Here is an 11,785-nt window from a genome sequence, read left to right on the forward strand (position 1 = left end):
ACTTCTGAAAGAATTGGCCAGGGAAAACCTTATGAATAGCAAAGAAATGACCAAAGTAGGTGAGATGAAGTCTGGCCATTCTCACTTCCAGGGAACATTCTGGCGGCATATCTTCCGGGACAGATTTGTTAGCCTTTTTAGCAGACCATGGTACTCTAATCATTCTTCGCCAACACCACAACTCAAAAGCATCAACTCTTCTTCAGTCTTCCTTATTCATTGTCCCACTCTCACATGCATAAGAGGCGATTGAAAATACCATGGCTTGGGTTAATCACACCTTAGTCTTCAAGGAGACATCTTTGCTCTTCATCATTTGAAAGAGGTATTTTGCAGCAGATTTGCCCAATGCAATACGTTATCTGACTGCTGCTTCTGTTGGTATTGATTGTAGAACCATGTAATATGAAATCCTTGACAACTTCAGTCTTTTCTTCATCCACTGTGAAGCTATTATTGGACTAGTTATGAGGATTTTTCTTTTCTTTATATTGAGGTGCAATCCATTTTGCAGACTGTAGTCTTTACTCTTCATCAGGAAGTGCTTCAAGTCAGCCTCACTTCCAGCACACAAAGGTGTGTCATCTGTGTGTTGCAGTTGTTAATGATTCTTCCTCTAATCCTGATGCCACGTTCTTCTTCATATAATCCAGCTTCTTGGATTATTTGCTCAGGATGAAAGTTCAATAAGTATGGTGAAAGGATTCAACCCTGACACACTCTCTTCTTGATTTTAAACCATGCAGTGTCTCCTTGTTCTGTTTGAACAACAGCCTCCTGGTCTGTATACAGATTCCTCATGGGTATATTTAAGTGTTCCGGAATTCCCATTCTTCTCAATGTTATCCACAATTTTTTATGATCCACACAATCAAATGCTTTTGCATAGTCAGTAAAACACAAGTTAACATCTTTTCTGGTATTCTTTGCTCTGAGCCAAGATCCATCTGATATCAGCAGTGATATCCCTCATTTCATATCCTTTTCTGAATCCAGCTTGCACTTCTTGAAGTTCTCTGTTAGTATACTGCTGCCACCATTTTTGAATTATCATCAGTAAGATTTTACTTGCATGTGATATTGATACTGTTTGATCATTTCCACATTCTGTAGGATCACCTTTTTTTGGAATAGGTACAAATATGGATCTCTTCCAGTCAGTTGGCCAAATCTCTTGGCATAAACGAGCGCTTCCAGTGGGGCATCTGTTTGTTAAAACATCTCAATGGGTAGTCCATCAATTCCTGGAGCCTTGTTCTTCGCCATTTCTTTCAGTGCAACTTTGACTTCTTCCTTCAATACCATTGGTTCTTGATCATATGCCACCTCCTGATATGGATAAATATCGACCAGTTCTTTTTGGTACAGTGACTCTGTGTATTCCTTCCATCTTCTTTTGATGCTTCCTGCATCATTCCATATTTTGCCCCTAGAATCTTTCAGTATTGCAACTCAAGGGTTGAATTTTTTCCTTAGTTCTTTCAGCTTGAAAAATGCCGAGTGTATTCTTCCGTTTTGTTTTCTAACTCCAAGTCTTTGCACATTTCATTACAGTAATTGTCTTTGTCTGCTTGAGCTGCTCTTGGAAATCTGTTCGGCTCATTTATCTTGTCATTTCTTCCATTTGCTTTAGCTACTCTCCACTTAAAGGCAAGTTTTGGAGTCTCTTCTGACATCCATTTTGATCTTGTCTTCCTTTCTCGTCTTTTTAATGACCTTTTGCTTTCTTCATGGATGATGTTCTTGATGTCATCTCACAATTCCTCTGATTTTCGGTCATTGGTGTTCAGTGCATCAAATGTATTCTTTAAATGGTCTCTAAATTCAGGAGGGATATTATCAAGGTCATATTTTGGCTCTCATGGACTTGTGTTAATTGTCTTCAACTTCAACTTGAATGTGAATATGAGCAGTTTATGGTTTGTTCCACAGTCAGTTTCTGGCATTGTTTTGGCCAAAAAATACTGAACTTCTCCATCACCTCTTGCCATAGATGTAGTCAGTCTGATTCCTGTATATTTCATCTGGTGAAGTCCATGTGTGTAGGTGTCGCTTATGTTGTTGAAAAAAGGTATTTGCAATGAATAAGTCATTGGTCTTGGAAAATTCTTTCATGCTATCACCAGCATTATTTCTATCTCCAAGGCCATATTTTCCAACTACCGGTAACTCTTCTTGTTTCCAACTTTTTCATTCCAGTCACCAGTGATAATCAACACATCTTGATTGCATATTTGGTCAATTTCAGACTGCAGAAGTTGGTAGAAATCTTCAATTTCCTCATATTTGGCTTTAATAGTTGGTGTGTAAATTTGAATAATAGTAGTACTAACTGGTCTTCCTTATAGGCTTATGGATATTATCATAGGTTTCAGAGGAGCTTCTGGGCTAAGGTAGACTCGGAAGATGGCAAAGGCCATTTACTTCTCAAACAATTGGCCAGTGAAAATCTTATGAATAGCAGGGAAACACTGTCTGATATATTACTGGAACACGTTATGAATAGCCCTGAAGCATTGTCTAATATAGTGCGGAAAGATAAGCCCATCAGGTTGTGAGGTACCCAAAATTTGACTGGGGAAAAGCTGACTCCTCAGGATAGAGATGACTTTAACGATACGGATGGAGTAAAGCTTTTGGGACCTTCATTGGCTAATGTGGCTTGACTCAAAATGAGTAGAAACAGATATGGATGTCCATTAATAATTGGAACATGGAATGTGCGACATGGATCTAGGAAAATTGGAAATTATAAAAAATGAAATGGAACATGTAGAGATCGATATCCTAGGTATTTGTGAGCTGAAATGGATTGGTTTTATCATTTTGAATCAGACAACCATATAATCTATGCTGAGAATGACAAACTGAAGAGGAATGGTATGGCATTCGTTGTCACAAAGTGTTTCAAGATCTGTCTTTTTCAGTAGTTATTTGTTTATCTAGGGTCTCTTTTCTTTCCATACAAAGTTTACCAAGTAATTGATGATATTAGTTTTGTTACACCTAATTGCCTAGAGGTCATTTAATAAAGAAGTAACAGTTTTTGTTTACACTTTTGCACCATTAATCATTATTATTAATACCCTTATATTATGGATATTTGCAAACATATACAAAAGAAGTATAATGAATGTCCGTTTTATAACACAAATATTTTTGTTTGTTTGGAATTTGAAGCTACAAATAAGAGGGAAAGCTTAATATTTTGTATAAACATTTTAAAAAGTAAACTCAATATGTGACATTTTTAAATTATTTTGAAAAATTGACTGTTTTGAAAAAATTATTAGTGGAATACCCAATTAAGTCCCTTTGTTTGATACTTTAACTCTTTAATTAAAATCTCTGTCCATACTTTCCCTCATTTCACAACTCTCTGGAAGAAAATAAAAGCCCTGCTTTGTAGCACTTACCTATTAACGTGGCTGGTTTCAAGCTCCCAACACAAGGCACTTAGTTGGAAAGAGAGATGAATAGTGGGTTTTGTGGGGTGGCTCCAGCACACCACTTCTCTCCTCTGACTTCACGGAGGAAATAGTAGCCATCAGACTGGAATGCCCTTGATTTCTGTCAAATGTTGAAACTCATCCTATTCACTCACCCATACTTGAATTTGTTCTCTTTTTCTTCTCTGTTACAATATAGTAAGGCAATCTAGTTTCTATCCTCTTATGTCTCTCAGGGACTTTTTGATTATCCTCCTTCTTTGTTGTATTTCCAACCTCTCCTTTTCTAGTGGATTGTTTTTGTGAGCATTTAAATGTGTTTAAAAGTCCCTCATTTTAAAAGGATTCTCTTCAATTCCATGTTCCCTTTCATACCTATTTCCTTTTCTTAAGCTAATCTCTTAACATACATCTCCTCAACCCTGTTTTAATCTAGCTGTTACCTTCATCATGACACCGAAATCTCTCTCTCCAAATTGTCATCAGTGACTCCTTTGTCATCAGCCCAGCAGATACCTTGACCTTTATTTTTCTTCACTCTTTGGCCCCATTTGACACTGCTGATCATGTCTTCCTTGAAATACTACCTTGCCTTAGCTTCTGTGACATCATCTTTTCCTGATTTTTCTTCCATCTCTCTAGCCATTAACTCCATTTTTCCTTTGAATGTTTATTCTGTAGTAACTAGCCTTTAAAGGTGGAGCATATTAAAACTTGTCCTGGGCCCTTACTTTTTTTTTTTTTTTTAATTGTGTTTTGGGGGAAGGTTTACAGAGCAAATTCACTTTCCATATAGCTGTTCATATGCACTTTGTCTCATGACATTGACCACAGTTTACCACAATGCAACAGCTCCCCTCCCACCTCCTCCCCACAGTTACCTCTTCCCAGTGTCCATCTCTCCATGGGCTCCTGTCCCCTGAGCTGTCTCCCTGTGCATAAGCAGCCCTTCTTTCTCCCATGATTGTTGTCTCCAAGGAGTGTATCTACTTGAGGTAAATGTTCAACTCATATGCCTGTCTTTTGTTTGGCTGGAAACCACAGGTGTGGGTTCGATTCCAGACCCGAAGGGCAGCTACGGGCCATAGTCTCAATGGTTCCATCCAGCTCTATCGGACCAGCAAACCTGGTCCCCCCCTTTTTTTCCTCCAGTGATTTTGAGTTTTGTTCCACATCGTTCTCCCTCTCTATCAAGGATCTCCTACATAGATCCCCTTTCAAGTGGAAGACAGTGGTAGCCGGGCACCATCTAGTTCTTCTGGTCTCATAGTCATATAGGCTGCAGATCAGATGGTGTACCAGTTGCTAGGACTAATTGTTTCCCTGAATTTTGGTTTTCTTCATTCTTCTTTGTTCTATATGAGGAGAGACCCGTAGTTGCATCTAGATGGCAGCTTGCTGGCTTTTAAGATCACAGTCGCTACTTGCCAAGGTAGGAGGTGGAACAGTGTTTTGTGTAGTATGTTATGCCAGTTGAGCTTGATGACCCCTGCGACTATGGTCCCAAGCCCGCAGGTTCAACTACTTGGTCTCTCTGGGTAGCTGGCTGTGACCAAGCAGTGACCACAACCTTGCTGGGCCCTTACTTTTCCCATTCCCTTTGCTGTATCTGGGTGATCTCATCCATATCCAGAGCTCTAGTTATGCCAGTGACTCTTACATTTCTGTCTCCATGTTGGATCTGTCTTCTGAGCTTAAGGCCCAGTTACTGTTTGGTAACTTGAGTTGAATTTCTCACATTTATCTCAAAATTACCCTATTCAAAACTGAACCTCTTATTATTAATCCTGTAAGTAGGTTCTCTGGGTTTTCCTTAAGGTTTTCTTTTTTAGTGATTGTATCGTCCCTCTGGCACTTTTAACCCTTTACTCTCAACTACTCTGTTCAATTTATCACTAAAACCTGCATTTTTTACCTATTTCTGCATTATATCTTACCACCTTAAAGAGGGCCTAGCACATAGTGATTGCTGGGTAAAAACTGATGAAATTAATGAATTAAGTGCTTTCTGTGTGCCATAGGAAGCATCTTACTATAGTGCTGATAATTAAGACCACTACTTTATGCTAGTTATTGGGCTAAACATTTAACCTACTTCTCTCACGTAATTCTTTCAAACACACCATGATGGGCATTATTCCTGTTTTATAAATTAGGAATCTGAGGCCTAAACAGGCTTACTAGTTGTAAGATTTTCAGCAAGTTATTTAACCTATCTGAAACTTAGTCTCCTAATTAGGTAAGTTGAAGTGGGACCTTAATCTTCCTTGTGAGAGTTGAATATTGTAAGCAGAGGAAGTGGCAAATAATTCATAGTGTTTATGATGTGCTACCAGTGGGATCCAAGAATTGGTAGAACATGTGTCTATTTTATAGGGTCTTATAATCTAGGTGGAAGATAAGAATAAATTGTAATAAGTGCTCTCACTGTGCTGAATGTAAAAGTTTTTATGTATGCCCAGAGAAGGATGACAATAGATCTGCATGGAGTGATCATGGAAAGCTTCTTGGAAGAAATGACTTTTTGTCTCATAAATATCTGATTTTAGTACTTTATCTCTTGCCTCAACTCTCATAGCTTTGTGAAAATCATGTACCCTAAAGATTTTAATATTTGTTTTAGGTTTCAGATCTGGATCGTTGCCATCTATACCTGATGGTATTAACTGAGCTTATAAATCTCCATCGGAAGGTTGGATGGAAAAGGGGTAATGCCATTTGGAGAGTGATTTCTCCTTTGAAAGATGCATCTATTCGACATCTTCAAGAGATGAGCAACGGACAGGTAATCAGCTTGGACTCAAGGTTTTGTGGTTTGTTGAGTAACATGCATGGTGTGCATGTTAAGTTATATGATATTTTGATATTATAAAAAGCATTTGCTGAAATTTAATTTTTAAAATACTAACCTTTGGTGATAAGATTTGATTAGGGTTGGGAATCCTATCATAATATTAAGTGTATAAAAGATGTGGTAATTTCAATCTTAAAATCATTTTATTAAAGATAATTGACTTATACTAGGTCTTTTGCCATGTACCAGTAAGGGATTCAGTCACTTTAATGTGACTTAATTCATCAGTCTGACATCCAGAGTCCTCTGGACTTTCTACCTGATTTTCTAGTTCAGTCTTCCACTGCCTTGCTTCTTCCTTCCCCATTGTGCTCCCCAGCTGCAGTCACTCTAGACTACTACAGAGTATAGCACATCTCAGTCCATTCCCTGTACAAATAATGCCCTACTTTCCAGTACGCACTTCTCAGTGTCTGGGCCAACTCTAATCACATATTCTCTTAGAGGCCTTCTTGAGTTAGTGTCTCATTCTTTCTTCCATTTTCCTGTTGGTATTTATTTCCATCCTGCTTGTTTTTGGAGTACATTATGTATATATGTCTTCTCCGTTAGCTTTTATTACTCTCTCTGCTTCATTTACCATGTTGGCAAATTGGGAAGTATAGGGTTGAGTGAGAATTAAAGCAAGCTTATGCGTGTTAAATATTTAGACAGTTGCCTGTCCTCAGTAAATGTTAACTGTTTTCATTTATACATGGTATGTGTCCAGTAAAATTAAATTGAATCATACCTAGTTTGGGCTACTAATAAAAACAAATTAGAAAGTAATTTTCAAGGATCATCCTAATGGGAAGGAGCTCTGGTGGCATAGTGCCTAAGGCATTTTACTGCTAACCAGAAGGTTGGTGGTTCAAACCTACCAGCCACTCCATGGAAGGAAGACTGGCCAATCTACTTCTGTAAAGATTTGCCACCTTGGAAACCCAAAGGGGGTTGCCATGAATTGGAATTGCCTCGATGGCAGTGAGTTTGGTTTTTGGTTTATCCTAAAGGGAAATAATAAAGAGGACTTACTGACATTTCAGCATCCTCTCTAGTACCTATTGGTCTGTTAGTGTTATGAAAAGATATTGTGAGTTTTGAGTATAGAACAAAATCATGAATCATGCCACAGTAATTTTTATTCTTAAGAATTGACTTATTTTCTTTAGTAATTCACTGAATTACATTAATGTTATCAGGGGCCATAATTGCCTTCTTTTGTTGTTGTTGTTATGTGCCATCGAGTCAAACCCGACTCACAGCGACCCCTCCTTGGGTTTCCGTGGCAGTATCACTACAGAAGTAGGATTGCCCAACCTTCCTTCCAAGGAGTGGCTGGTGGGTTTGAACCGCCAGCCGTCTGCTTAGCAGGCAAGTGTCTTAGCCACTATGCTACCAGAGCTCCTAATTGCCTTCTAGGTAATACTAAATTTTATTTTATATGTTGGCAGTGTTGCTATGTAAAATTTATCTGTAGAGATACTTACTTGGTTTATTTTTTTGGGGGATAGAAAAAGGTTTAGAATAAGTAAATTCAGTTCCCTTTTGGAATAGATATTAACTGGTTGGTAATATTTGAGAGGATTTCTTTGGTTTTCCAGGGTTTTACTAGCACGTGTAGCTTCTTACAGCTACTTTCTATGTCTAGAATCTTCCCAGCACTTCTTGTTTCCTGGTTATAATTTGTTTTTCTCTTTAAGTATGAACCCACACTTTCTTGGTTACTCCTCCTTTGTGCTTCTACACGTAGAGTTCCGAATGCTTTATGTGAAATTACCCATTTATTTAATCTTCCCCAAAACTCCATGAAGTTATATACTGTTATTATATATTCCTTATATATATTCTTATATATATTTCTTATGTATTATTATTGTTATGATTCCTATTTTATAGTTAAGAATACTAAGGCCCAGTATGTCCACAGTTACTGGTAGTACATGCAGAGCCAGGATTCAGATCTAGAGCAGATGATTCCAGAGCCTGTGTTCTTAATTGCTTTGCTGTGTTACCTCTCCAAAAGTAGAGTTACCGCTGATTCAAGGAATTATTTGTAACCTGAAGGCTTTTTTTCCCCCAAAATAATATTTCAGCCCTACAGTAAAAATAATACTTACTTTTAGGAATGTTGTGTACAGGTGAGTAGGAAAAAGATTGAGTAGTACTTATTCACATGCAGCTTTGGGTTTATATGTAGCTAATTTGTCAAGTGAAGAAATCACATTGTCCTCTTAGTCTGAATTGCTGAGTTTTTATTGCCACTTTAAATTTCTTTACCTCTGGTCTGTCATCACATCTGTGGAGAAGGGGTACAACTGAGTGACTTGTGTTGGATTCCCTTTTATTTCCAGTGATGTTCAGTAGCAGGCACAAAGAGGGAAAATAAGGACATAAGTTTTCTGGAGTTCTTACAAGTTAAGAATTGCTTATGTTAAAGTGAAAATGGTTACATTTCCTTCTCAGGAACCAACACTTGGTAGACAGATGCAGAAAGTGTTTAGTATGGCATCTTTGGCCATGGTATGCAAGGCCATTGATCAGAAGCCAGAACTGCAGCTTGATTTGCTGGATCCAGGGCCCATGGAGAGGTTCCTGTCCACTTTTCAGCTCAATCAGACCTTACAGAAGCCCCACACAGAGGAGCAAAGCAGGTATATTCATCCTTGAAGTACAGCGTGCACATGAAAGGTGTCTTTATTGCTTATTTTAAAAATCCATTTTTGTTTTAGTCTTTGAGGTAATTAGCAACTGTCCATCATCACTTGTATGGAGTTATGGAATTTCAGAGAGGATGGTCCATTCAAGATAATAATGATTATTATTTTATTAATCTCTATTATCAGAAACCTATTAATTTTCTGCACTTACTTTTCAGTGAATCATTTAAGGTTAGTAAAGATACTTAGGGGGACTGGAATAGATGGAGGAGTCAGCCGCAGAGATCCAGGTCAGGAGAGGGAACCCAGGTCATATACCACAAGTGACAAGGCAGGAAAACAGAGAAAGGACGGAGGCAAAGGGGACTGGAACAGATCGAGGAGTCAGTCTCAGGGATCCAGGTGAGGAGAGGGAACCCAGGCCATGCCCCACAAGTGACAAGGCAGGAAAACAGGAAAAGGGCAGAAAAGGCAAAGGGGACCAGAACACTGAGTAGTCAGCCACAGGGATCCAGGTGAGGAGAGGGAACCCAGGCCACGCCCCACAAATGATAGGGCCGGAAAGCAGGGAAAGGACAGAAAAGGCCAAGGGGACTGGGACAGAGCGAGGAGTCAGCCGCAGGGATCCAGGCGAGGAGAGGGAAACCAGGCCATGCCCCCAAGTGGCAAGGCGGGCAAGCAGGGAAAGGACAGAAAAGGCCAAGGGGACTGCATCAGAGCGAGGAATCAGCCACAGGGATCCATGTAAGGATGGTTGGAGAGGTTTCCAACAGCTAAGGGAGACAACTTGTCTGTCAGTTTGTCCTACTGTGGTGACGTGTTGCTGTGAGTCTTGAGGCTGTGCCATTGGTGTTTCAAACCCAGTGGGGTGCACATGTTGCACAGGTATCTGACTGGCTTGCAGACTGAGACAGACTAGGAAGAAGGAAGAGACCATCCATTTCTCAAAGAATTGGCCAGGGAAAACCTTATGAATAGCAGAGAAACACTGTCTGATACATTACTGCACAATTTTATGAATAGTCTGGAAACATTGTCCAAAACAGAGGAGGAAGATGAATCACTTAGGTTAGAAAGCTCTCAAAATAGGACTGGGCAAGACCTGCATTAGCAGAGTAAAAGCAGCCTTACTCACATGGGTAAGGTAAAACTTTCGAGACCTCCATTTGCTGACGTGGCACCACTCAAATTGAGGAGAAACAGTGGCAAACATCCATTAATAATCGGAACATGGAACGTACGAAGTATGAATCTAGGAAAATTTGAAGTTGTCAGAAATGAAATGGAATGCATAAAGATTGATATCCTCAGCATTAGTGAGCTGAAGTGGACTGGTTTTGGCCAATTTGAATCAAACAACCATATGATCTACTATGCTGGAAATGACAGTTTAAAGAGGAATGGTGTGGCATTCATCATCACAAAGGATGTTTCAAGATCTGTCCTGAAGTACAATGCTGTCAATGATAGGGTAATATCCATATGCCTACAAGGAAGACCCATTAATACGACTATTATTCCAATTTATGCACCAACCACCAAAGCCAAAGATGAGGAAATTGAAGAATTTTATCAACTTTTGCAGTCTGTAATTGACAGAATATGCAATCAGGATGTGTTAATTATCACTGGTGACTGGAATGCAAAAGTTGGAAACAAAGAAGAATCACCGGTAGTTGGAAAATTTGGCCTTGGTGACAGAAATAATGCTGGAACTCGCATGGTAGAATTTTGCAAGACCAGAGACTTATTCATTGCAAATACCTTTTTCAACAAGACAAACGGTAGCTGTACATGTGGACTTCGCCAGATGGGACACACAGGAATCAGACTGACTACATCTGTTGCAGGAGGTGATGGAAAATCTCAATATCTTCAGCCAAAACCAAGCCAGGAGCTGATTCTGGAACAAACCATCAACTGCTCATGTGCAAGTTCAACTTGAAGTTAAAGACAATTAAAATAAGTCCATGAGAGCCAAAATATGAACTTGAATATATCCCTCCTGAATTTAGAGACCATCTAAAGAATAGATTTGATGCATTGAATACCAGTGACCGAAAACCAGAAGAATTGTGGGATGACATCAAGAGCATCATCCATGAAGAAAGCAAGAGGTCACTAAAAAGACAACAAAAGAAGACTAAAATGGATGACAGAGGAGACTTTGAAACTTGCCCTTGAGCAGAGAGTAGCTAAAGCAAATGGAAGAAATGACAAGATAACAGAATTGAACTGAAGATTTCAAAGAGCAGCTTGAGAAGATAAAGCCAATTACTATAATGAAATGTGCAAAGACCTGGAGTTAGAAAACCAAAAGTGAAAAACATGCTCGGCATTTCTCAAGCTGAAAGAATTGAGGAAAAGCTTTAAGCCTCAAGTTGCAATATTGAAAGATTCTATGGGCAAAATATTGAATGATGCAGGAAACATCAAAAGAAAATGAAAGGAATACACAGAGTCACTGTACCAAAAAGACCTGGTCAGTCTTGATCCATTTCAGGAGGTGGTATATGATCTAGAACCAATGGTACTGAAGAAGGAATTTGAAGCTGCAATGAAGGAATTGGCAAAGAATAAGGCTCCAGAAACTGATGGAATACCCATTGAGATATTTCAACAATGGATGCCACACTGGAGGCACTCACTTGGTTGTGCCAAGAGACTTGGAAGACAGCTACCTGGCCAACTGACTGGAAGAGATCCATATTTGTACTCATTCCAAAGAAAGGTGATCCCACAGAATGGGGAAATTATCGAACAATATCATTAATATCACACACAAGTAAGATCTTACTGAAGATAATTCAAAAACGGTTGCAGCAGTATATTGACAGAGAACT

General features: G+C 39.1%; 1 protein-coding gene across 1 annotated transcript in view; it reads left to right on the plus strand.

Annotated features, from left to right (window-relative positions):
* The window catches only part of TARBP1 (TAR (HIV-1) RNA binding protein 1), a 201,182-nt gene that overhangs the window by 122,039 nt on the left and 67,358 nt on the right, over positions 1-11,785 (plus strand). The window contains exons 14-15 of the mRNA XM_042780644.1: positions 6,073-6,234; positions 8,749-8,936. Of these exons, the coding sequence (XP_042636578.1) occupies positions 6,073-6,234; positions 8,749-8,936 (350 nt within the window). The remainder of the gene's footprint in view (positions 1-6,072; positions 6,235-8,748; positions 8,937-11,785) is intronic.

Source organism: Orycteropus afer, unplaced genomic scaffold (assembly GCF_000298275.1).
Source record: "Orycteropus afer afer isolate SDZICR_OR568_19922 unplaced genomic scaffold, OryAfe1.0 scaffold00050, whole genome shotgun sequence".
Taxonomy (NCBI): domain Eukaryota; kingdom Metazoa; phylum Chordata; class Mammalia; order Tubulidentata; family Orycteropodidae; genus Orycteropus; species Orycteropus afer.